This window comes from Polyodon spathula, chromosome 2 (assembly GCF_017654505.1).
Source record: "Polyodon spathula isolate WHYD16114869_AA chromosome 2, ASM1765450v1, whole genome shotgun sequence".
NCBI lineage: Eukaryota > Metazoa > Chordata > Actinopteri > Acipenseriformes > Polyodontidae > Polyodon > Polyodon spathula.
The window spans coordinates 42,773,706-42,797,163 of NC_054535.1; the positions used below are offsets into that span (position 1 = coordinate 42,773,706).

The following is a 23,458-nucleotide window of genomic DNA, read 5'->3' on the forward strand; positions in this document are numbered from 1 at the left end:
TACACTACAACAAGGGCAATCCAGCTGATGCAGCTGTTTCTAAATGGCGACCTGTGGACCAGGCATTAAGATAGCATAAAAAATCCTTTAAAATCCTTTTTTATTTGGTGTGCTAATCCAGCATGAAGTATATTAAAATGAGAGCTAAGTTGTGAACACAATGAAGGAAGTCATGCAGTCTGATCCTGTATGTTCTACATTATGAATGATGAGAAAATGCATTAATATAGACAACTTACTATTGTATTGGTTTCAAGTGAATAGTTCTTGAACATCTTATTGTCATAAACCTACATATTTTCATAGTCTAGAACATCTCCAAGTGCAGAATGACATAAGTTGCTTTGACTGCTGTCTACTCTGTCAGAGATACAGCAGTCAATGTTATTTTTTTTTTTTTTTTTTTTTTTTGGTGATGTAGACAGATCACAAACACCATTCACCTTGTTCTCTGCTTGCTATTGTGTCTAAATCCTTAAGGAAAGCCCTAGTTCCTGTTTCAGAATATTTCCTCTTTGTCTCCCAGGCTCTGGAAACAAGGATACAAAATGATGCATTCAATCATGAACCTGAAATAAAGCTTTAGCTGGTATGCCTAGGAGGACATAGTTTGTGAAGAAAGCAGAAAGCAATTAAATCTGACCTGTCTTTACAGCCTATTCAGCTGAAATGAATGGCCAGCAACTTGTCCAAGAGCAGTTGAAAATCTCTCTTCAGTTTTCATTGTAATCCACAGGTAGATGTTAAATGTTTCAGCCAAAATGTTTTTTCTGCTTCTTTTTAACATTAGAATAACCAGCTGGTATAAAAAAAAAAAAAATACTAACATGACTAATATCTTGTTACCTATTAGAACATAAGAAAGTTTACAAACGAAAGGAGGCCATTTGGCCCATCTTGCTCGTTTGGTTGTTAGTAGCTTATTGATCCCAGAATCTCATCAAGCAGCTTCTTGAAGGATCCCAGGGTGTCTGCTTCAACAACATTACTGGGGAGTTGATTCCAGACCCTCGCGATTCTCTGTGTAAAAAAAGTGCCTCCTATTTAATGTTCTGAATGCCCCTTTGTCTAATCTCCATTCAGGCCGAAAAAGTCCCTTGGGTCGACATTGTCAATACCTTTTAGAATTTTGAGTGCTTGAATTAGGTCGCCATGTAGTCTTCTTTGTTCAAGACTGAACAGATTCAGTTCTTTTAGCCTGTCTGCATATGACATGCCTTTTGAACCTGGAATAATTCTGGTTGCTCTTCTTTGCACTCTTTCTAGAGCAGCAATGTCTTTTTTATTGCGAGGTGACCAGAACTGAACACAGTATTCAAGATGAGGTCTTACTGATGCATTGTACAGTTTTAACATTACTTCCCTTGATTTAAATTCAACACTTTTCACAATGTATCCAAGCATCTTGTTGGCCTTTTTTTATAGCTTCTCAACATTGTCTAGATGAGTCAACAAAAACTCCTAGGTCTTTTTCATAGATTCCTCCTTTAATTTCAGTATCTCCCATATGATATTTATAATGCACATTTTTATTTCCTACATGCAGTACCTTACACTTTTCTCTATTAAATGTAATTTGCCATGTGTCTGCCCAGTACTGAATCTCTTCTAGATCATTTTGAATGACCTTTGCTGCTGCAACAGTGTTTGCCACTCCTCCTATTTTTGTGTCATCTGCGAATTTAACAAGTTTGCTTACTATACCAGAATTTAAATCATTAATGTAGATTAGGAATAACAGAGGACCTAATACTGATCCCTTTGGTACTCCACTGGTTACAACACTCCATTCTGAGGTTTCTCCTCTAATCAGTACTTTCTGTTTTCTACATGTTAACCACTCCCTTATCCATGTACATGTGTTTCCTTGAATCCCTACTGCGTTCAGTTTGAGAATTAATCTTTTATCTGGGACTTTGTCAAAAGCTTTCTAGAAATCTAAATAAACCATGTCATATGCTTTGCAATTGTCCATTATCAATGCTGCATCCTCAAAAAAATAAAGCAGGTTAGTTAGACACGATCTCCCTTTCCTAAAACCATGTTGACTGTCTCCCAGGACCCTGTTACCATATAGGTAATTTTCCATTTTAGATCTTATTATAGTTTCCATAAGTTTGTGTATAATAGAAGTCAGGCTTCCTGGTCTGTAGTTACCTGGTTCAGTTTTGTTTCCCTTTTTGTGGATCGGTATTACGTTTGCAATTTTCCAGTCTGTCGGTACCAACCCTGTGTCAAGAGACTGTTGCATGATCTTAGTTAACGGTTTGTAAATAACTTCTTTCATTTCTTTGAGTACTATTGGGAGGATCTCATCTGGCCCAGGGGATTTGTTTATTTTAAAAGCTCCTAGTCCCATTAACACTTCTGCCTCGGTTATGCTAAAGTTATTTAAAACTGGATAGGAACTGGATGACATGTGGGGCATGTTGTCCGTATCCTCCTTTGTAAAAACTTGTGAAAAGTAATCATTTAATATATTTGTTGTTTTTTTCTTTATCTATTATTTTGCCATTTGTATCTCTTAGAGATTTAACCTTTTTGAATGTTCTCTTGCTGTTGTAATATTGGAAAAACATTTTGGAATTGGTTTTAGCCCCCTTAGCAACATTCATTTCTATTTCTCTCTTGGCCTTTCTAACTTCTTTTTTGCAGTTCCATGTACTCTTTCTGTGTACTTTCTTTTTGGTCCTGTGACAGGGTCTTCGTCGAGTCATGCGTGTGGGTCGCCACTGTTCAAGCATACAGAGAGACAGATGTGGTGGTGTTGTAAACGCCGGCACAGGAGCGCAGGTTTTATTCACATACAAACAGAAAACGAAAGTAAAATAAAAGTGGTCATATGACGTTACCAGCGATGGTAACGCATAGAAGACTAATACAGCAAACTGTACAAAAAGTGCAAAATAAAACACAATACCACAAACTATAAATCAAAAGGTGCCGTGAAAATGGCAGGCCTTGCAACAGCCCTGAGCTATCTCCAGCGGATGTTTTTAAACTGACGGACACTCGGTCGAGACTCGCCCACCTGCTGATTGAGGACCAGCACAGCCAATCACTTGCTGCCCTTCCACTCAACCAAGCATAGCAGGCAGCAAGTCTCAATCGAGCACCCGTCTGTAAACAATAATACAATCAAACTAATCAAGTCCCAAAATGACACAAAATAAACCCATTCCCACATATAAACCACATCAACACTAATTTACCACTCTGCAGGGCAATCGCACTGCTACAGGTCCCTTTTTAACGCTCTGTAAAGTGCCTTTTTTCGCTGAATATTTTTTTTAATTGATCTATTAAACCATTTTGGCAATTTAGTTTTACATTTAGATTTGTCCACTTTAGGGATGTAATTGTTTTGCGCCTCTAGTACTACATTTTTGAAGAACAGCCATCCTTTTTCTGTGGGTTTTCTCTATTTTACTCCAATCTACTTCTGTTAGTCTCTGTTTCATACCTTCATAGTTTGCTTTTCTAAAATTGTAAACCTTAGCTTTAGTCATTACTTTTGGGGTTTTAAGAAGCACTTCAAATGAGACTGTGTTGTGGTCTGAGTTTGCTAGTGGTTCTCTGACCTCTGTTTTAATTATTCTGTTTTCATTATTTAAAAAAAAGACTAAATCAAGGCATGCCTCCCCTCTAGTCGGTGCCATGACAGATTGTGTTAGGAAGCAGTCATTTGTCATTTCCACCATTTCAATTTCGTCCGTTGTGTTCCCCACTATTTTATATGGGGGAAGTTGAAATCCCCGATTAGTATGGCTTCTCCTTTGCTACACGGATTTCTAATGTCATTGTATAATAGATTATTTTGCTCATCGTTTGAATCTGGCGGTCTATAGCATGCTCCTGTTATTAAGCCCTTTGAATTTTTGTCCGTTATTCTGACCCATATTGATTCGGCTTTATTTTCTTTGTCCAGGTTTAACACCTGGGCTTCAAGACTGTTTCTTATGTATAGCGCTACTCCTCCACCTCTTCTCTCCTGTCTGTCTTTCCTATACAGTGTATACCCACAAATATTATATTCGTCCCCATCACTCTGGCAACCAAGTTTCTGTAACACCCGTCATATCATAGTTACTTGTTAGTGCAGTAGCTTCAAGTTCTAAAATTTTGTTTCTGATACTTCTAGCATTCAGATAAATATTTAATGGTTGACTTACCTGAGTTGTTGCCCTTGTTTTGATGAGGTCTCCCTTCTGTTTTTTTTGTTGATTTCTCTCCCCTTCTCCTTTCAAAATTCATGTGTTTGCATACAGTTATAAAATCTACCCGAGAAGAAACAAGTGCCTATTAAAAAGGTTTTACCTGCAGTGGTATAAGCACTGCAACCATAGAGTTAACATCCCAAGACAAACTAAACAAGACTAGAATAGTAAAGTGACAGCCATCTATTTTAGGGGTGTGAGTTCATTCGAGAGAAAGGACCTCATAATTTACAGTCTGTGTTATTTAGTGGTTGTCGCCAGTGAAAGAGCAGTGAAATATCGTCTAACCTGATTGACTCTGTGGGCGTTTTTTTCTTGGATGTCCTGTTTTTTTTTTAATTTTTTATATTCCTGCCAGGAGAGTTTATGTCAGGGTTGAAAACCAGTGTTTCTTTTTTCACTGGCACAAGACATGTGTAGAGCGATGTTGTATGATATATCTAGGTTTTAATGTGGAGTAGAGTTCATGAAGTAACACATATTGCTTGAAAGAAAATAGAAACCACAAATTATATTTAAAGTCCTGGCTCTGACATAGTACAGTGTCTCCTCTTATTATTAATGTATAGTCCTGTCAGAGAGAACAGTGTGTGTTTCGTTACAGTAATGGATTTCATGACTCCCAAAACAAGGATCAAGTTTGAAAAGGCCACTCCATCCCAGGTCTTTTCTCATGATATGTTTTATTAGTGCCTGGTTTAATAGTTGATGAGTGAGTTATCTTTCATTTGTTCCAGTATTTTTTTTTTACAAAACAAATACTATTACTTTGCTGTAGTTTGGGTTAGCTGCTGGCTGGAAAACCATATCAAATTGGCTTCAGGAAGGATGCTTATCAGGGGTGATGTACAAAATACTGGCCTGCCTGTCCTTGTATGAAATATGGGAGGGATCAAACACTTCAGGGTGCTTGGACACCTCCGTAGACAAAACTTCCATTAATGATTTTTCCTGCCAAGCACATGTTGTCACCCACTCGGCAGTGATTGGTTAATGCACTGACTGTACCGCACAGCAGCCAGAAAAACCTCTCTGGATTCGATTTGAGTGGCACCACTCAATGTCACCGCGGGACTGGCGGTATTGTCCCATGCTGATCTGTCCAACACCATGAAAGCAATGGCAGCTATACAGGCGGCAAAATACCTTGCGTGCCGCGCCTGTCTGTCCCGGGCTTTAGTCGACAGTTAAGTAATAAAGTTGAACACAATCAGTATTTTTGCTTTTATAGTTTTATAAACAATGATATTCCAAAACTCTTCTTCAAATTGTGGCTTGTATCGTTGAAAATATGTATGATGGGATAGTGATGCATGTGCTAGTATCAGTTCTTTTAATAATGTAAATATCCTACCTTGCTTGTCAGTTTTATAGTTCTGTTCTTGATGTAGGCTAAATATTTTGAACAGGGACCCTGGAGAGGCTTACAATACACTAGCCTATATTTTCTTTAATAGTTACTTGTAGGGCAGATGGTGATATTTCAATGGCTGTGCTTGAAAACCTAAAATAGCATTCAGGTTAGGGCTATGCACATTGCTTAATTTACAGGTGGTCGGTCAGTAGGGGGCAGCACAATCTGATATTAAGAATTTGTTATAACACTGACCTGGAGTGTGTCTAAATCTCAAACACATGCTCCTTATTACATTTGTATTTACTCCTTAAATCAACCAACTAGATGCAAATACATGTATTGTCAATTACTGTAGACAGAATCTGTACAGGTGTTATTTAAACTTATTAACTATAATTGTAATGGCGCAAAATAAATAAAAGAAACCAGATCTGCTGTATGCATCTTGCATGCCCTTGATATCATGCTTCTAGCAGTCTTGCTCCCTTATACTGTAGAACATTTCTGTGACAGGTTTTATTGAGTGCAAGGTGAAAGTTTGTTTCTTATCATTATATAAAGCCAGTGCTTTAATGATTTATTTTTTATAGTTTTATATTTTAGTTTTATCTTTTTGTGAATGGTTTTACATATTCTGCCTAATTTTCCAACTGCTACTGAAAAATCTACAGTAAACATGTTATTCATAAACCACATAGGCTACTGTATATACACAAGAACCCAAGACAATTGTTACTAAAACAAAGGAGAGAGATGAGATCGGTTAGGAATACAATATTTCATGATTATGCACAAGTGCCATTGTATTGTTTCATTTTGTTTGTTCCAGTGTTCTTGCTTCCAGCCCAAGATGCATGGTGAAAAATAAACTGAGAGATGTGAGCTAAAGAAAAATATTATTGTTACTTTTGGCTGGTTCCCAGATTATGAGAAACATTAGCATTGCTGTGATTGTTACTGTACAGTATAACCCAAGCGACTTACTCCTGGCTGTATAAAAATGACTGATTTGTAATTCTCAAAAGGTGTCACATTTAATAAATCACAAGTTCCCTTAGATTGCACAGCATGCATCCATTACAAGGCATGGCTACAATCGCAGCTCATAAATGCAAATTTAAAAAGGTGTGCTGTTTCCGAGGTCTAATGATATATTAGCTTTCACGGCAGGTAGGTGAAGGAGGGGTGCTTTAATGGATGGAGGGAAAACTCATTTCCAGCGCAGCACAATATTTACATATTCATTTTATTATTTTTTAAATTGGTCCATAGCCCAGTAATTTTTCTCCCATCCCCTGTATTCATTTTTCAAAAGTATTTCAATGTTGTAGAAAGAAATTGGAAACAACTCTTTCAGCTAATCTATGCGCTTTGTCAAATGCTGCATAGTAGGGAAAGCAATATGTTTCTTTATGGGGGTACAATAGCAGCAACCGTTGCTTTCATTGTTAGCATGCTTCATGTTTTTACTTTGATTTTAATCCAGCTTCATTAATTTAAATTGGACAGTTTGACATCAAAAAGGAAAGGAAATTGATTTGATTCCAAGCTGCTGATCAAATTATTTTTTGCTGTTTGTCACACGACAAATTGAGGTAATCATTCTGCTGTCAATACCCTGCTTGTGAATTAATTGCCTATCCTGTACAATTAATTTTGCCATCAACATTGCTATGCTCCTTTTTATACCTATCTTTTCAGTCAGGTTCTTTAATAATATATGCTATGTGATTTATCTTTAGAAAGCTAATCTTTATAAACTGTTCAGCTTGTAACAATTGCCTGAAATGGGGGGTTTAGTATTTGCACAGCATTTTATAAGGGATGTGATCAGTAAATACACATTAATCATATTAATTACATTAATCATAAAGCAAGGTACGTGGTCTGTTTGAACTGTGAGTTTACAACAGACAAAATTTTGGATGAGTTTTTAAATTTTTTTTCATCAAGTTTGAAGTTCAAGTAATTCTACACCAAGGAGAAGACTAGAACACAGCCCCAATTGAATATAAAACCAAGATCAAGCCAGGCTTCAGAGTCTCAATCATTATCTCCCTCAACTTGGACACTTCAACCATCAGGCCGTTTGTAATGCTCCTATGAAAATTATGCTAATAATGTTAACGCTTTTTTGGATACATTTTTTTTTTTTTTTTTTTTTTTTTGTATTCAAGCAAACGCACTGAATGTATTCAGTAGCAAAAATGACTGTTCACATGACAACATTCGTAAAGGACTGTATCAGAAAGATGTCATGCAAAGAAACCAAGGCATGAATGATGTCTGAAATGAACGACAAACATTGTATTCTGCTGTAAGATTGCTTCTTTCTTATATAGTTAATTTGATGGGATGCCAGGTTTATTTTACTCCAAAGAGGTGTTTTATTGTAATATGGTACAAATTATATCTGTGTTTTCAAGCCAATTCATAATTAAAGAAAAATTGAATTAGTTTAAATTTGTAAAAAAAGCATATTCAAACATGAGTGACCCATGCTCGTCCCAGCTCTAGTTCTCACTTTAATCTCGGGGCAGTTTTTGTCCTTAATTGGAACATGTATACTACATAAGGTAATTTCATATTCTGCAAAGCGTTTAGAAATACCGGTCAACGCCCTGTAAGTGAGTGTTTTAATACTGGGCTGCGCTGCGTTTAATGCCTCTTCTCCACTGTACAATCGAGCCGCGCTGGGGCCATACTGAGCCCTCACAGTGCGGTTCAGGAGAGCCTGTATTGTTTTTCCACTGCAGAGCCGAGCTGAGCCGTTATTAGTTATTGTTCTTAGTATTATATCATCTTAATAAAGTTCAGTTTGTTCTTTTGAAGGGGAAAAAATAAGGTTTTAAAATATAATTTGCCGAAGATCCTGTTTTAAGGATGGATAGCTGTTTTTAAGAGTTGTTTTTTGTTTGGGTGCTTAAAAAAAAAAAAAAAAAAAGCTACGAGAGCCGTCATTGTAGTATGGTACAGCTGTATTTTGTTTTACTATATTTTTGTAAATGTTTAGAGTTTACTTTATATTCCACATTTTGTTTTTCTTTATGTAAACGTAATAAAGGTCAAGGATGAAGAAGGAATTTTGTGTTTTTGACTGTGTGTTAAGTGTACTGTACCCACGGTTTATGGCCATTTGCTTAAAATCGTCAAATTCGGGCATAAACTTTCTCATTTCTGATGGACGGCTCCAGATCTTCCTAAATAATATTGCCCACAGAGAAACTAGAGCCTGCACTTCCTCAGTGTCCCATGGCTGTCCTTTTCTGTCATCACATTCGCTGCATGCCAAGTTGCTTCTTGTTGGTCTTTGTGGAGTGTACTGACTGATGCAACGTAATAACCAAAATCCTTAACCCCGCCCCTGGCCCTGCTTGGCTCAGAGCCAGATTTGGATGTCTTGGTGGGGCTGGAGTTTCACGGTTTGGTTCTCGCTCTGCTCGACAAAGCAGTGGAGAACCACCCGTACCGTACTGAGCCCTCATGGGTTGGATGTGTCAGTGGAGAAGGGGTATGAAGGGCTGCCTGTATTAGGGTAGGGGTAGGGTTAGTGTTAGTTGGCAGCTATTGAACAGAACATTGAAGCTGAGCCAGAGTCCTGTCTCTGAACATGATAGAAGAGACACTATTCAGATCGGTGATGGAAGGAATTAGATACCTTTTTGGCATGGGAGGCAGCTGTCTTTGCAGAGTCATTGCCCTTTTAAATACAAAGCATAAATTACACACAACTAGGCTAAGGAGCCTAATGGGGCATTCACAACCATTTAAAAAGAGTCTGATTTGTGTTCAGGATATATAGCAGAGTTAAAGTTATGTCTGGTTTTGTTGTTTTTTGTTTTTACTTTGAGCTCATTTCTATTTTGAAACTTATCTCCTTGTACTTTATTTTTTACTGTACATGCATATTTTTCCTTTCAAAATGTTGAAGTATTTCAATTTTTAAAAAAATTGGTTATAAATAAGACTGGTACAATTATTGTGCTGGGTCTCTCTCTTAATGTTCACAAAAAACAACAACTTTGCCAAAAAGACTAGTGCCTGAGCCAATGATAAAGCTAGCTGCCTGTTTTGAACAAGCTTTCTACAGACATATTTTCTTAAGGATTATTAAGTATTCAGACTCCTATTTTGAGTGTTTTAATGTGATGTACATCTGTATGTAAAAACTTTATAGAGGGCAGGGGTAATACAGTAGATGTATATCAATCCGTCTAATTGGGAGCAAGATACATGAACATAATCGTCTAACCCAATTATTATTATTATTATTTTTTATTGTTTCTTATTAGCTTGTAGGGGGCCAGTTTGATCTGGAAATGAATTTCATCATTCAAGAGATAGAAAGTATTTCCTGTATGGTGGAGCTGATGGACAAATGTGACAAGACTTGCCAGGCTGAAGTCTGGAGCATCTTCACAGCCATTCTCAAGAAGAGCATTCGTAACCTGCAAGCCTGTACTGAGATGGGGCTCATCGAACAGGTCCTCAAGAGGATCGATCAAGCTGACAGTATGATAGCAGGTGAGTTTGTTTAGTAGTTGTAGGCTTAGGATTTAAAAGCTTAAATGTCTGTTCTGATTTAATTTGCTACATGCAGTCATCACACCATGATTTGATGGTATTGCTTATTGTGAGGGTGTATAATCAGTCTAGTTCAGTGGTCCTCAAAGTAATTTGGGCACAGGCATAAATTGATCTTACTTGGCTGTTTGCGGGCACGCCAACTTAAACACTGCCTACTCCTGCGACATATAGTGTGTGTGTGTGTATATATGTGTGTGTATGTGTATGTATATGTATATATATATGAGAGAAAAGGTTTTTAAAAAATGTAGAGTTTAACAGATAAAATATTTTAATCTTTTGAACTTTGTGTACTTTTTTTTAAAAACCTTTACTTTCATAATTTTGTACACTGCATTTTATATATATATATATATATATATATATATATATATATATATATATATACACACACACACACACACACACACACACACACACACACACATGCATTTTAGTGGGAGTTATACTTGGCTCACTCTGATAAGGCCAAGTCTCAAGCAGTAGTAATTGTGCGTAGTGCACTTATTTAAATAATTTATATAAAACACAATGCAAATATTTTTGAATAGCATGTTTACACAGATAACCGTGAATAAACTAAAATAAGAGGCTAGAGAGCGTCTCGCTTTCTTTCAGTTTGGCAAATGTGTTTTAAAGATCGCTCATCTCGAGTACAGTTATTCAGAGAAAGTGAATTTGTAACTAAATCGACTACATGTTTCCCTTGTCTGGTGAACTTAAATATATATAAAGAAAATTAAATTTGAAATACTGAAATTTATTATTTTTCTCTAAGTTGGTGAAATTCAGAGCTTACCCGGCATATGAACACCCCGCCTCTGCTCACGAATGATTGGACAGCTGTCATATCTTTCTTTCACTTTCCCATTGGCTACTCAGTCGCCTTCAATTTTTATCCAGGATACCGTGAACGGCCTCTGCTTGCTTATGATTAGACAGCTGCATAAAACTTGGCAGATATTTGACTCTCCTATTGGTTAAACTTACTGTCAATCCCTGCAACTGAAACAGACACAGTTTATGTCCCACCCAGCTATCTTGTCATTGGGCGATCGCAGAGAAAATGCAGGTATTCAATTGGTTGATCGTATCACAGAGTACGTACAAGCACAGCATAAGCGAGCAGCACTGTCAACAGACTGCTGTGATGCTTTTGCTGGAAAACGTGTTTAAAGCTTTATGTAATTTCCCCACGCTACGACCAGCCAGATGTGTTCAGGACCCATAATTTAAGAACAGCTGCCGCAGACACGATGGCCTGGCTTTGCAGTCACAAATTTGCCTACGGGCACCACTTTGAGGACCACTGGTCTAGTTCAATGATTTAAAATAAACACTTACTTCAAGAGTATACTTTCATGATGGCATGAAAAAGAACTGCAATTTTGGTTGTTTGTTTTGTCACAAATCTATAATTGAAACTTAAAATACTAAAGCTGCTCAATAAAGTAAGCACATATATATATATATCTATATATATATATATATATATATATATATATATATATATATATATGTGTGGTGTACTGGCAACTATTTGCCCGCCACACAGGCTCTCGCAGGTTCTTCTCCCTTCTCAATCACAACCCAGCACACAGAATTGAACTGAAACAGCGCTCACGCGCACTTTTAATAAGCAAACACCTAGCTCCTACTCGGAGCACTAACTAAACACCAGCAGATCCCTAACTAACACATAGGATGGCTAGTCCGTTTACCTGACCCGAACATAAAACTTTCACAGGCTTCACACAATACCTTATTTTGAATATGACTGCTCACACACACAGTCGGGCTGTTCTCTCAGCAGAAGCCTGGAACAGACTTTCTTAAATACCCTGCACCTGGCTCTAATTTACAATTACCACCAGGTGCAGGGGATAACTAAACAATAAAACAATTACACAATTAAACCCCATAGCACCCAAATGTGCATTCTCACATGGTTTTTAGCAGGGAAGGATTTTAACCCCCTCCCTGCTATCTCATATATATATATATATATATATATATATATATATATATATATATAGTCAGTCTGTGATTGTCACAGAATAAAGCTGTACTTGCGTCAAATAAAAAATAATTGCCTTTTTGTCTACCACAGTCTACCAGCGGTCTTGTCCCTTCATCAGTGTAATTAATATCTGTGCCTGTTTTATCATGTACCAACGTTAAAGAGAAAAACAGATTAACAGATCGTACACAGACACAAAAAAATGCTGTCAGTCCCGAACAGTGTGCATCTGTGATACACAGTGATACAGTGTATGAAAATCTGCACCCCCTTGGTGTGATGGATCAGAAATGAAGCACTTCAGATTTATTAGAAGTAATTGCATGTAATCAGTGGCAGTAATTTAGGTTGTTGTCTTGTTTTTTTTTTGTTGCAGATCTGCTTGTAGATATGCTGGGTGTCTTGGCCAGCTACAGTATAACTGTCCGTGAACTTAAGCTGTTCTTCAGCAAACTCCAAGGAGAAAAAGGGCAATGGGTAACATCTCTCTCTTATTTTTTATAAATTGATACCTGTACTTTTATGTTCAGTAAGTTCTTCACTTTGAGTTTAGAATATTTAAAATTTAAAAAAAAGTTTGTTTGGTTTATTTAATATTCTAGTGTGCATTGCATTTAAATCTTATATTTTATCTGAAAAATACTGGATGTTTGAAAAAAAAGTCTATTATATTATCAATTTATTCTTTTTGATTAAAGGTTACAAAGCCACTCACATTTCAATATTTGTAACTAAATACAACAGGGTAGTTTTTAGTATTTTATTTTTCTTATTTTGTTTTAAAAATTAAACATTTGTTTTTATGTATTCTAGCCTCCACATGCTGTGAAGTTGCTGTCGGTTTTAAAACACATGCCACAGAAAAATGGTCCTGATTCATTTTTCAGCTTTCCTGGAAAGAGTGCTGCGGTGAGTACCCAGTCTTGTCGCACTCACAAGTCAGTAACTGGGCTTTAGATCACTTGAGTGATGCATGTGAGACTGGTTAGGAGACTTAATGTGCAGGATCCTCTTTTTGGGGTGTAGTGAAATGCATTAAGAGAGCATCTGAGCAATCAGTACAGGTGCAGCTTAGCAAGGTAGAAGCAAACTGGTCAGAACAAGTGTGAAGACTGAACTTCTAGAGCCCCAGGCTGTCGGGTTAAAAGTGTAGTGTAAGACCCAGTTCAGTTAAACACCACTCCCCTGAAGGAGAACGTTTTTAATAAATAAAGCATTATGCATACAGGGCTAGAAACTGACCCAGTCCTGGGTTTCCAAACTACAATCAATAAAGTATATCATTTTAAATGGTTTAGTTTTCAAGAGTTTGAGCAACCCCTGGTAAACATATTGTTCCTTCCCTTCTAGCTGCACGAACAACTCCTAATAGCCAATACTATTTAGATTTAGCAGGGGCCTGATTGTTCAAACTCCCGGTATCTGTTCATTTTAATAATATATCCGAAACCAGGGGAGTTCCAAAATCCAGGACTGGCTGCAGGACTAGGGTATGTTTGTAACCCTGTATATAATGTAAATATCAATCAGCAACAGAAGGACTGGACACTTGTATCACAATATTTGAATTAGATCAGTGGTCCCCAACCTGGTCTGTGACGTGCCTCGTGGCTCAGTCGATAGGATTTGTAGCACGTTGGTTAAATATGATGCCGCCATTACAGACTGTACACTTTATTTCCTATCGTTAAGACAATTTCACTGCTTTTATGTGGAGCTTTTACAGTAACATATTCGAATTGCTGTCCTTTTTTTTTTTTTTTTCAGAACACTCGAACATTATGAAGCACTTCAGAAACCATATAAGCTTTTTGCTTTTTTTTTAGTTTTTTTAATATATATTTTTTAATGTCTTTTTTCTATGGTTAAGATACATGCATACAAAATTGTTATTCTGTCACCTGAGGGACCTTTCAATGCTTCCTGAAAGTTTTATTAAAAAATATTGATGTTTGGGCAAATTACAAGACATTGTTTCACCTGAGTGATTTGCAATGACATAATACACATTTATACTCGGGGCCTTTTTGTAAGCAATAATGGACACTACTCTTGATTTTTATAAGTGAAATAATAGTTCATTCATTCCATTATCATCAGTAATAAGGAAAACAAAAACATACCTGACAAAAATAGTATCTGCTTATATCCACTCATTTCTTGATATTTACAATTGTTGAAAAAAAATAAAATTATATATATATATATATATAAACACATGACACTGAATAAATGTTGTATTATGACTAAGTCAAATACATCAGATTTACAGTTTTCCCATTTATTAATTTTTTTTAAACCTGGAAAGTTCTTGTGTCATGTTTTGTTTCTCTATGCTGCTGAAAATGTCTCCACCCTTTTAAAAAAAAAAAATGAAATGCCCGTATGGGTCTCATGAAAAAACAAACAAGCAGGCAGTGAAATTCCAGTTCCTGCCCTATCCAACGGTATGCGTTAACAAGCTGTACTGCAAATTATGGTAGCCCATAACGAAGTGCCTTTTTTTATCGTGTTTTACCCGATCAAGGGCCCAGAATGACACTTCAGTATGATCGTGTTTACATGATCACAGGCTGTTTGTCGTGTTGCTTGGAACTGCGTAACCAGGTTTTGCGAGTTGATAGCGGACCACCTGGAATTTTTTCACGGACCACTGAACTAGGGTAATGCACAGATGGTTGTTGTGACTGTAAATCAAAATGATTATAACTGTACAATTTTAGGGTTCATTTTGGTAGAATATCGCACACTTGAAAATTGCAGTCCCGTGCTGAGTGTTAATAAGCATGTATGTTGCAGACTATGATGCACACACATAGAAAATGAAAAGCCACGCTTCTCTGTATTGGTATACTGTAGTTCAGTGAAGCAGGAGCCTCGAGCAAATGAGGATGTTTGCTAGGCTGATGGAGCTGCTCCATGGGAGTGAGGTAGATGAATGATGAATGTGAAATCAGAAGACTTCTATCAGCTTAAGATCTTCACTTTCTGAAACTGGCGATCAGTAACAACAGCAGAAGTGATTGCCTGCCTGTTGGGGCTTTTGGAGAATGAAAATAAAATCACTGCTTGTGTTTCACAGATCTTCGCAGCACCCCCCCCCCCCCCCCCCCCCCCCCCCCAAATCCCTTGTAGCTACTTCGGTTCTGCATTCTTCAGCTTCCTTTATCATGGTTGGCTACATCAGAATATGAGAAGCAATTATCTGTTTATTACCCATGATAATTGAATTGAGTGACCTTATACACACACACAACATATTTTGAAGTATTGATCTGACAATACTAGATACGATTACATGCTGAGCTTTATTTCCTACGTTGTTTGGTAGTGTTTTTCAGATACCACATAGAAAAAAAGACACTTTTTGCAAACTGCACATAAGAGACATACAGGCAGTATTCCCTTACACCTTTTTGGTAGGACGTTATGGAATCAAGTTATGCATTGCCATGGTGATCTTTACTAAGGAGGATGTACATCAGCAGCTTTCTGGACTATTGGGCCAATTTACTAAGCATGCTTAATCGATTTCAGATCACCTTGGGACAATGCCATTTGGTTGTGTTGTGCATTAGGTTCTATGATAATTTCACATGTCTGCACAAATTGGATGCAAGAGACAATGCTTTGACAACCTTAACAATGAACACATTAAATACATATAAATAAAGAAGGGTTTTAATCACACTAAAACATTATGTTGAGACTTTGTTCTTTCTTTCTTGACATCCTGCACTTAGCATCCTTTTACTGGAATAAAATGGTTACACAACCAGTCTTTAGTGAGAGATTTGCCCATTCCCCATGTAAATTGTTGGTGGGCAATCCAGGCAGACACAGTGCACGCAAAACATGCACAGGATAACATGTCTATTCCAACTGAAGGCAACTTTTGTATACCAGAATGAAGCCCTGTCCAGGGACCAAACCTGCCATCAATACAGGGCAGTGTTTGAAGTTATGGATGTCACTTTATTCTTTGGTAGTTATTCCCAGCATACAGTTGTTTTAGCAGTCTTCTCAAAAGGAAAAGTTACATTTTGTAAGAGAGTTGCACATTGTTCACGTCCTTATTATCTAGTATTCTAATGTGGTTAATGCTTGCAGTAACTGCTTCAGCCAGGCATCAAGCTTGCATGTTTCCTATTAGGTTGCTCCTACGAACAATTAAGTTGTAGAAGCAAAGTCATCTGTAATAGTTTGGGCTGAAATAATGTGCTTACTCTTCTGGGTTTCTTTGTGTTGAAATAATACATTTACCCTAAAAATGCTCAGTCCTTATAAAATAGTCTGATTTTAAAGGCAGTATTTTGACTTGCTGATTTGAGGAGTTGTTGCAATAATTGTATCATTACTTTTTTCACAGGCAATAGCTCTGCCTCCCATTGCAAAGTGGCCCTACCAAAATGGCTTCACCTTTCATACCTGGCTGCGAATGGATCCCATCAACAACATCAATGTTGATAAGGATAAACCTTACTTGTACTGGTAAGTGACATAGGAAATTAATGCACAGCTTTTTCTTTCACTAAAAGCTGTATATTTTGCATATGCTCTGTGATAATGGTAAATATATATGCAGTTGTGTATACATACACTTACCACAGACTAAAGGGCTATTCACACTACAGTGTTTATTGGCTATGTTATCTAGGGAAAAAAATCAAACCTATTGAATTGAATACTACCTTTCATACTTGATCGTAATTAACTGCAAAAAAAAAAATTAATCAAAATCGGTTCGATTTTCTGACGAGAAATGCTGCGATCACCACCCTGTCCTGCAAAATGTGGATATAATCTGAAGACAGTATGGCTTGGGTGCAAGCTGCTGTTATTGCTCTGAAAAAGAAAGAGAAGAATCTGGATTCGCCCTGTAGTAACGAGGAGTGGAAAACCGTAGGGGGAGTACGAGCGTTTCCCCATCTTGCCTGTGATGTTTGACATGCAAGTCTGAATACAAAAATAGCAATGAAACGTCTGCCGTAATAGGGTGAATAGCCCTCTAAGCAAATAAACTTTACAAGGCAAGCAGCTATGCACTGTGTGGTAGAAATTGATTAAACTGTACTGATGGTGGTTCAAATTAATTTCTTCCTAGTCACTTTGAAAGCCATTAAATTAAAGGTATTTCTTTCTTGGCCTATTTTTAGCTAAAAAATCATATTCTATCAGATGTATACATAGTGGATTGTGTGTGGCCTGTTTGAACTGTATTTGTGTTTCAGTTTCCGAACAAGTAAAGGACAGGGGTACTCTGCACATTTTGTTGGAGGCTGTTTGATTGTAACCTCAATAAAATCCAAAGGGAAAGGATTCCAACACTGTGTGAAGTATGACTTCAAACCACAGAAGGTATGTATTAAAATAGATATTGAGTGCAATTTCTATTTTTTAAAAAAAGCTGGAGGACGTAACTGGCTTAAAATATTCATAACATGAAAACTTCAACTACTTTAATTATGTATTTATTTATTTTTATGCTGGTAAGTAGATGTTTATTTTTTTTACAGTTCATTTGTGTATTGAAAACAGCCACACAAAATCCTTTCGTTGTAACCAACCTTTTTTTCTTTCTTCAGTTTTGGGTGGATTTTTAATCGCCCCACCCCTCCAAACTGAGAATAAAGTTCAGTATTGAAAAACGGGTGTGTGTTTATGTATATAACTGTATATTTTTGTTATGTCTTTTTTAGTGGTACATGGTAACAATTGTACATATCTACAATCGCTGGAAGAACAGTGAGATAAGTTGCTACGTGAACGGGGAACTTGCATCATATGGAGAAATAACCTGGTTGGTCAACACCAGTGATGTAAGTACATTATATGTTGAACCACACATTTAGAAGCAGTAATAGAACACATGGAAATAGCTACAGCTATGGACAAAAGTTTTACATCACCTTATAGAATTACCTAATTTTGCTTCATAAAGTCGAAAAAAACCCTCTGAATAATGTTGCCTTAACATATCGAATTATGTACCGCTTTGTAGTTTTCCATATACTTAATTGAAAAATGTTACATTGCCTTTATGAAATACTGTACTACTATTGTGGCTTCTTGTATAAGGTCACATTTGTTTTATCATGTTGTACTTTCTTTGATTACACAATGTTAAATAAAAGATCTAAATTATGTTCATATAGTTTTTTATTTTTTATGTCTCAATCCTAAAATTATAGGTGATGTAAAACTTGTGATCATAGCTGTAGATTATGAGGAATGTGCTTTTTTCATTACCAGATTCTGCTGAGTCAACGCCCAGAGGATGTAAAGTAGCTAAGTGTGTGTGTGTGTGTGGCAGTGAAATTACAGACATTATTGCAGGGGGAGTATTTTTAACATTAGGTAGGTAAATTTACATTTACAATTAGGCATGCTTAAAATTCAAAGGTAGAGAGCACAGCACATAGCTATGCTAAAGAATCAAGAAGTGCAGTTAACATATACAAAACAAACATAATATTAAATAATAAATTACCACCGCTATAACATTAAAATGTACAGGACAAAAAAATGCCCGAGTTGCAAAAAGAAAAGAAAATTCCAAAATTTGGATTGTAGCATAACAGAAAAAAGCTCAATCAGACTGCTGAGTCTGTCTCGCCTGACCCGAAACTGCCAAACCTCATGTCTTAGTCATCTGAACCTTCATCATTGATGATGCAAGCAATTGTCTGACTCATTAATGCACAGAGCAACTACTTGGAGGCCGTTTTTTCATGTGAGCTGTGATAGTTTTGTCAGGCATTATTTATATGCTATATATATATATATATATATATATATATATATATATATATATATATATATATATATTATATATATGAGAGAGCGTCCGCAAAGTAAAAGCAAATGCATTTGGGTTCCAGGTTTTGTTTCCACAGCGATTATATGCTGTATGTTATATATAGAAAAAAAATAAAGGTTAATTCATTCTTGCTTGGAGAATGTTTGTTTGCATCTCCTCAATGACATGTCAGATTGTATAAATTTCCAAACCTGAGGCCATTTTAAATTGTATGCGAATGTAAGAATCATTGTAACCATTAAGCTGGGGCTATGATGAAGAGTCTCACACTTTCAAGCAACAGCAGTTGCATTTCATTTAAAGAGCCTAAAGTACCTTTGTAACCGTCTTTGTAGATCTCTCTGAATTGACGCATGATGGTGAGCTACCTGGACAGATCAAAATGAAATAGTTAAAAAAAATTCTTCTTTACATTTAAATTGTCGCATATATTTTTATTTTATGAATGAACATTATAATGTAAGTTTATATTGTGGTTGACCTTTAGAGGAATTAGTATAGTATGTTGTCACAATATGCAGTCTATGGATTGTGATTATTTGAAAGAGTAATACAGGGTCGATGCAAACATGTCCTTTCCATTGATATTGTCATGTCTAGGGCTTATCTTGTTAAGGTTTAGGTGAGGGGACAACATGCCATCCAGGACATAGGGTTTAGTTTTGCTTAGCTTTTTCACTAGGCACTTCAGCAACTGCACAGCATAGAGCTCCTCCCAACATTTAGTTATGGATGGTGTTGCCCTAACTTGTTTCACTTCTGAGATCTGGCAAGTTCACAGGTGGTGTGATATTGAAGGGATTCATTGAAGTTATTTGTAGGTACAACCTAAAACTAAAGCATGTTTTGAAAGAGACTGTTGACTGTCAGCTGATGTTAGTCTTGAACTACCTTCGACAGAAGTCAATCCCTTTTCAAGTTCAAATGTTTTCTTTTTCATGATCTGTTCTTCTGCAATGTCTTGCAAGTACTGTACACACAACTGCATGCTTGCATTGCATAGCGCTAAATATTCATTAACTTTATTTATTCAGACTTTTGACAAATGTTTCTTGGGGTCCTCGGAGACGGCTGATGCCAACCGTGTTTTCTGTGGTCAGATGGGGGCTGTCTACCTCTTCAGCGAAGCAATCAGTGCTGCTCAGATTCTAGCTGTTTATCAGCTGGGTCCAGGCTACAAGGTAAAACAAGCAAGCAAGTAACTGTCAGATTTTTTGAAGACACTTGATCTTTTAGATTTTAGAAATCACCACTGTTTCTATTATAAAAATACATTTTCAAACCTGTAATAAGCAAATATTAACTTGAACAAAATCTGTTGGGAGTTTTTGCTGTCTTCCCCGTCTTGTGTTTTGTCATCATATGTCCAACATTTTACTAGTAATGTCCACATTTCTTTGTGAGCAGTATACATTAAAAATGTTTGCCAAGTATAAACTGTGTTCCGGTTGTGTATCTTTCCAGGGTACTTTCAAATACAAGGCAGAGAGTGACCTTCTCTTTGCTGAACATCACAAGCTGCTGTTGTATGAGGGGAAGCTGTCCAGCTGTATTGCATTCATGTACAATCCAAGAGCTACAGATGCCCAGCTTTGCCTTGAGTCTTCGCCCAAGGACAACCCTTCTATCTTTATACACTCTCCCCATGCCCTTATGCTGCAGGTAGAGCTCTTTCACACGTTACGCAAGCATTACCGATGCACAGCGATTCCAGATGAAAAGCTATAATCTGCTATATAGTTGATCTTGCTGTGATTTAAATATATACTTTATTGGAATGTTACTAATAACTTGTGGATCATGATTTAAGATGAATGATCAAAAACGGTTTAAAATATGCCTTTCTCTGTTTACAAGAAGGGGGGGGGGGGGTAGTTGTTGAATAGACCCTGTAGATACATGTTTCAGTAAATTTGTTTTATAACTGAGTTCAGTCACACTCATTTTAAGGTATTTAACTAGATTGCTCAATGTTTTGCATCACATCAGCAAATGCCATCATATAACCCACAGAAAATGCTATAATTAAATTCCCCTTCAAGGTTTTTGCATTGCTTGTTATGATTAGTATTTATAAGTACAACCTGATATTTCACTCAAGTAAATGTTCCAATTGTATCCAAACTCACTCACTAAATATAAGCGTCTGAGACAAAAAAAGGAAATTAAAAGTGGATGAACACCAATGTTTTCATGAGGTCCTAGTAACATACAGTAAAGCCAGCAAAAAATGTGTTACCATTCTTAGACCTGTATTCAGGTATCTAACATGGTATCCTCAAAAAATGAATAGTTAAGCATACATAAAGCAACTATTTCTCATTCTGACTTATGGAGAGCTCCGCTGACTCACTACCAAGTTTCTTCTTTTACCACAGAGACAATTCTTCTTGTTTGAAAATTGTAAAACTCACGTGTTTCTTTCCTCCAGGATGTGAAGGCAGTTGTAACACACTCGGTTCAGAGTGCGATCCATTCCATTGGAGGAGTGCAGGTGCTTTTCCCCTTGTTTGCACAGCTGGACTATCTGCAGCACTGCTCTGACCAAGTGGACACCACCGTCTGGTAGGTAACAAGTTATAACACAGATAATGGACTTGGAGATCCTGTCCCAAACAAACACTTTAGGCATTTTACATATCTGCCGTAGTTGCATGAGAGGGAGACACTTTTTAGTCCAACGGTTTTTGTTTACAGCAGTGACTATTGAGGTTATGTCTGCGCTCTCAAAGGGTTTATCTATGGATTTCTACCTTATGACTTTGAACATAAGTGTCGCAGAAATCATTAGTCTTCTCTTTCTGGAAGCTTGAGTTTGAATTGAGTTTGGGGGTCTTTGAATTGAGTTTGGTGGTCTCCAATGGGCTTTACCTTTCAAAGTAGAAATCTATAATACAGTATTTAACGCTTAAATACAGTATTTTACTTTGTTACAGTGCTTCCTGAACACCACAATAATTTATTTAAATCCAAGCATTTGTTTAGATTTAAATAGGAATTCATGTTTATCCTATGGTCTGGACATAAAAAAAAAAAAAAAAAAAAAAAAAAAACTAGAAACCTGTGCCATAAATTGTTTATTTTTAGTAGCTTCAGTCTCAGGAATGGTCATTTTACTGTATAATTTGAAATGACATGTCGGTTTATTAGTGAGTTGCAATCTCATCCATAACTCCAGCAGACGCATGCTCTAATGTAGCACGTCAGTAAATGCATATCACATTTTCACACTTGCAGTACTTTTGAATTTTGCTGCATTAATCACCTCCTCCTTGTTGTTCCCTCTTAGTTCCACTCTGCTAGCATTTGTCATGGAGCTGCTGAAGAACTCTGTCGCTATGCAAGAGCAAGTCCTTGCCTGCAAGGGCTTTCTTGTGATTGGGTACAGTCTGGAGAAGGTAAGGAATGATCGGGAGCTGGGCACGTGCCTTTATACCAATTCTCATATTCTAACCAAGTGGATTTCAACCCTAACTAAAGTGCATTACAGTGTCTGTTTGACTGATGTCTTTTTTTTTTTTTTTTTTTTTTTATAAAATATTGTGTGGATAGTTATATTTTAAAGTTCTGCAGCAGTGCACTGCCCTAATGATGGTGTTGCATGGCTGCTCAGTGATTGTCCAGAGAAGGTAGTGGTGGTGTTAAAATGAATGGCTTCAGAGCTCCCTACTTTTTTGATGGAGAAAGCCTGCACTCAGTCAGGTACCCACCTCACTGCTGCTGCTCTTAGCAGTCTCCCAGCAGCCAAGAGAGAACAATTATAAATGGTACTGCTACACTATATATGTTGAAAATGCATTCTACCTGCCTAAATTGGTACATTTTGGCTTGTACTACAACATGCTGCAAACTGACCTCCCTTCTCTCTGTAACTAAGCCCTCTCTGCTCGTGCTACTTCCCTCTCCTCCATTCTAATTCCCCTTGAGCTCTGTCTTTGATATGGTCAATCATTCTTTTCTCCTGTTCCTGATCTAGGAATCTCAGGCACTGTTTTTGCCAGATTTTCCTCCTATCTTTCTAACTGTTCTTTTCAGGTTTCTTGGCGTGGCTTACTCTCTCTTCACCTCACCCTCTCTCATGTGTACCTCAAGGATCTGTTCTAGGACCTCTTCTATTCTCACTCTACCTGCTCACTTGGTTCTCTTATCTCCTCTTTTGGCTTCTCATATCGATTTGCTTGCTTTGTTTCCCATATCTCCCACATTGTCTCTCAGCAATCTCATTTTGGACACATTCACATCACCTCAAACTCAGTCTTTCTAAATCTGACCTCCTTTAACTTTCCTTCTACCCCTCCTTTGACCTATCTATGTCTGTCTCACTTGATGCTTTCAATCTTTCTCCTTCTCTATCTGCAAGAAACCTAGGTGTTATTTTTTACTCTTCCCTTTCCTATTCTCAACACATAGCTTCACTAACACCTATTTGTTGTTTCTTTAACACCATCTATAGAATC

The 23,458-nt window shown here is 37.0% G+C and overlaps 1 protein-coding gene across 7 annotated transcripts in view; it reads left to right on the forward strand.

Moving 5' to 3' along the window:
* Positions 1-23,458, forward strand: part of LOC121296784 (lipopolysaccharide-responsive and beige-like anchor protein) — a 295,937-nt gene that overhangs the window by 14,617 nt on the left and 257,862 nt on the right. For all 7 annotated transcript variants that reach the window (XM_041222596.1, XM_041222620.1, XM_041222603.1 and 4 more), the window contains 10 exons: positions 9,867-10,098; positions 12,558-12,658; positions 12,995-13,090; positions 16,551-16,672; positions 17,413-17,539; positions 17,881-18,000; positions 20,036-20,182; positions 20,466-20,663; positions 21,433-21,566; positions 22,291-22,399. In XM_041222596.1, coding sequence (XP_041078530.1) covers positions 9,867-10,098; positions 12,558-12,658; positions 12,995-13,090; positions 16,551-16,672; positions 17,413-17,539; positions 17,881-18,000; positions 20,036-20,182; positions 20,466-20,663; positions 21,433-21,566; positions 22,291-22,399 — 1,386 coding nt within the window. The remainder of the gene's footprint in view (positions 1-9,866; positions 10,099-12,557; positions 12,659-12,994; positions 13,091-16,550; positions 16,673-17,412; positions 17,540-17,880; positions 18,001-20,035; positions 20,183-20,465; positions 20,664-21,432; positions 21,567-22,290; positions 22,400-23,458) is intronic.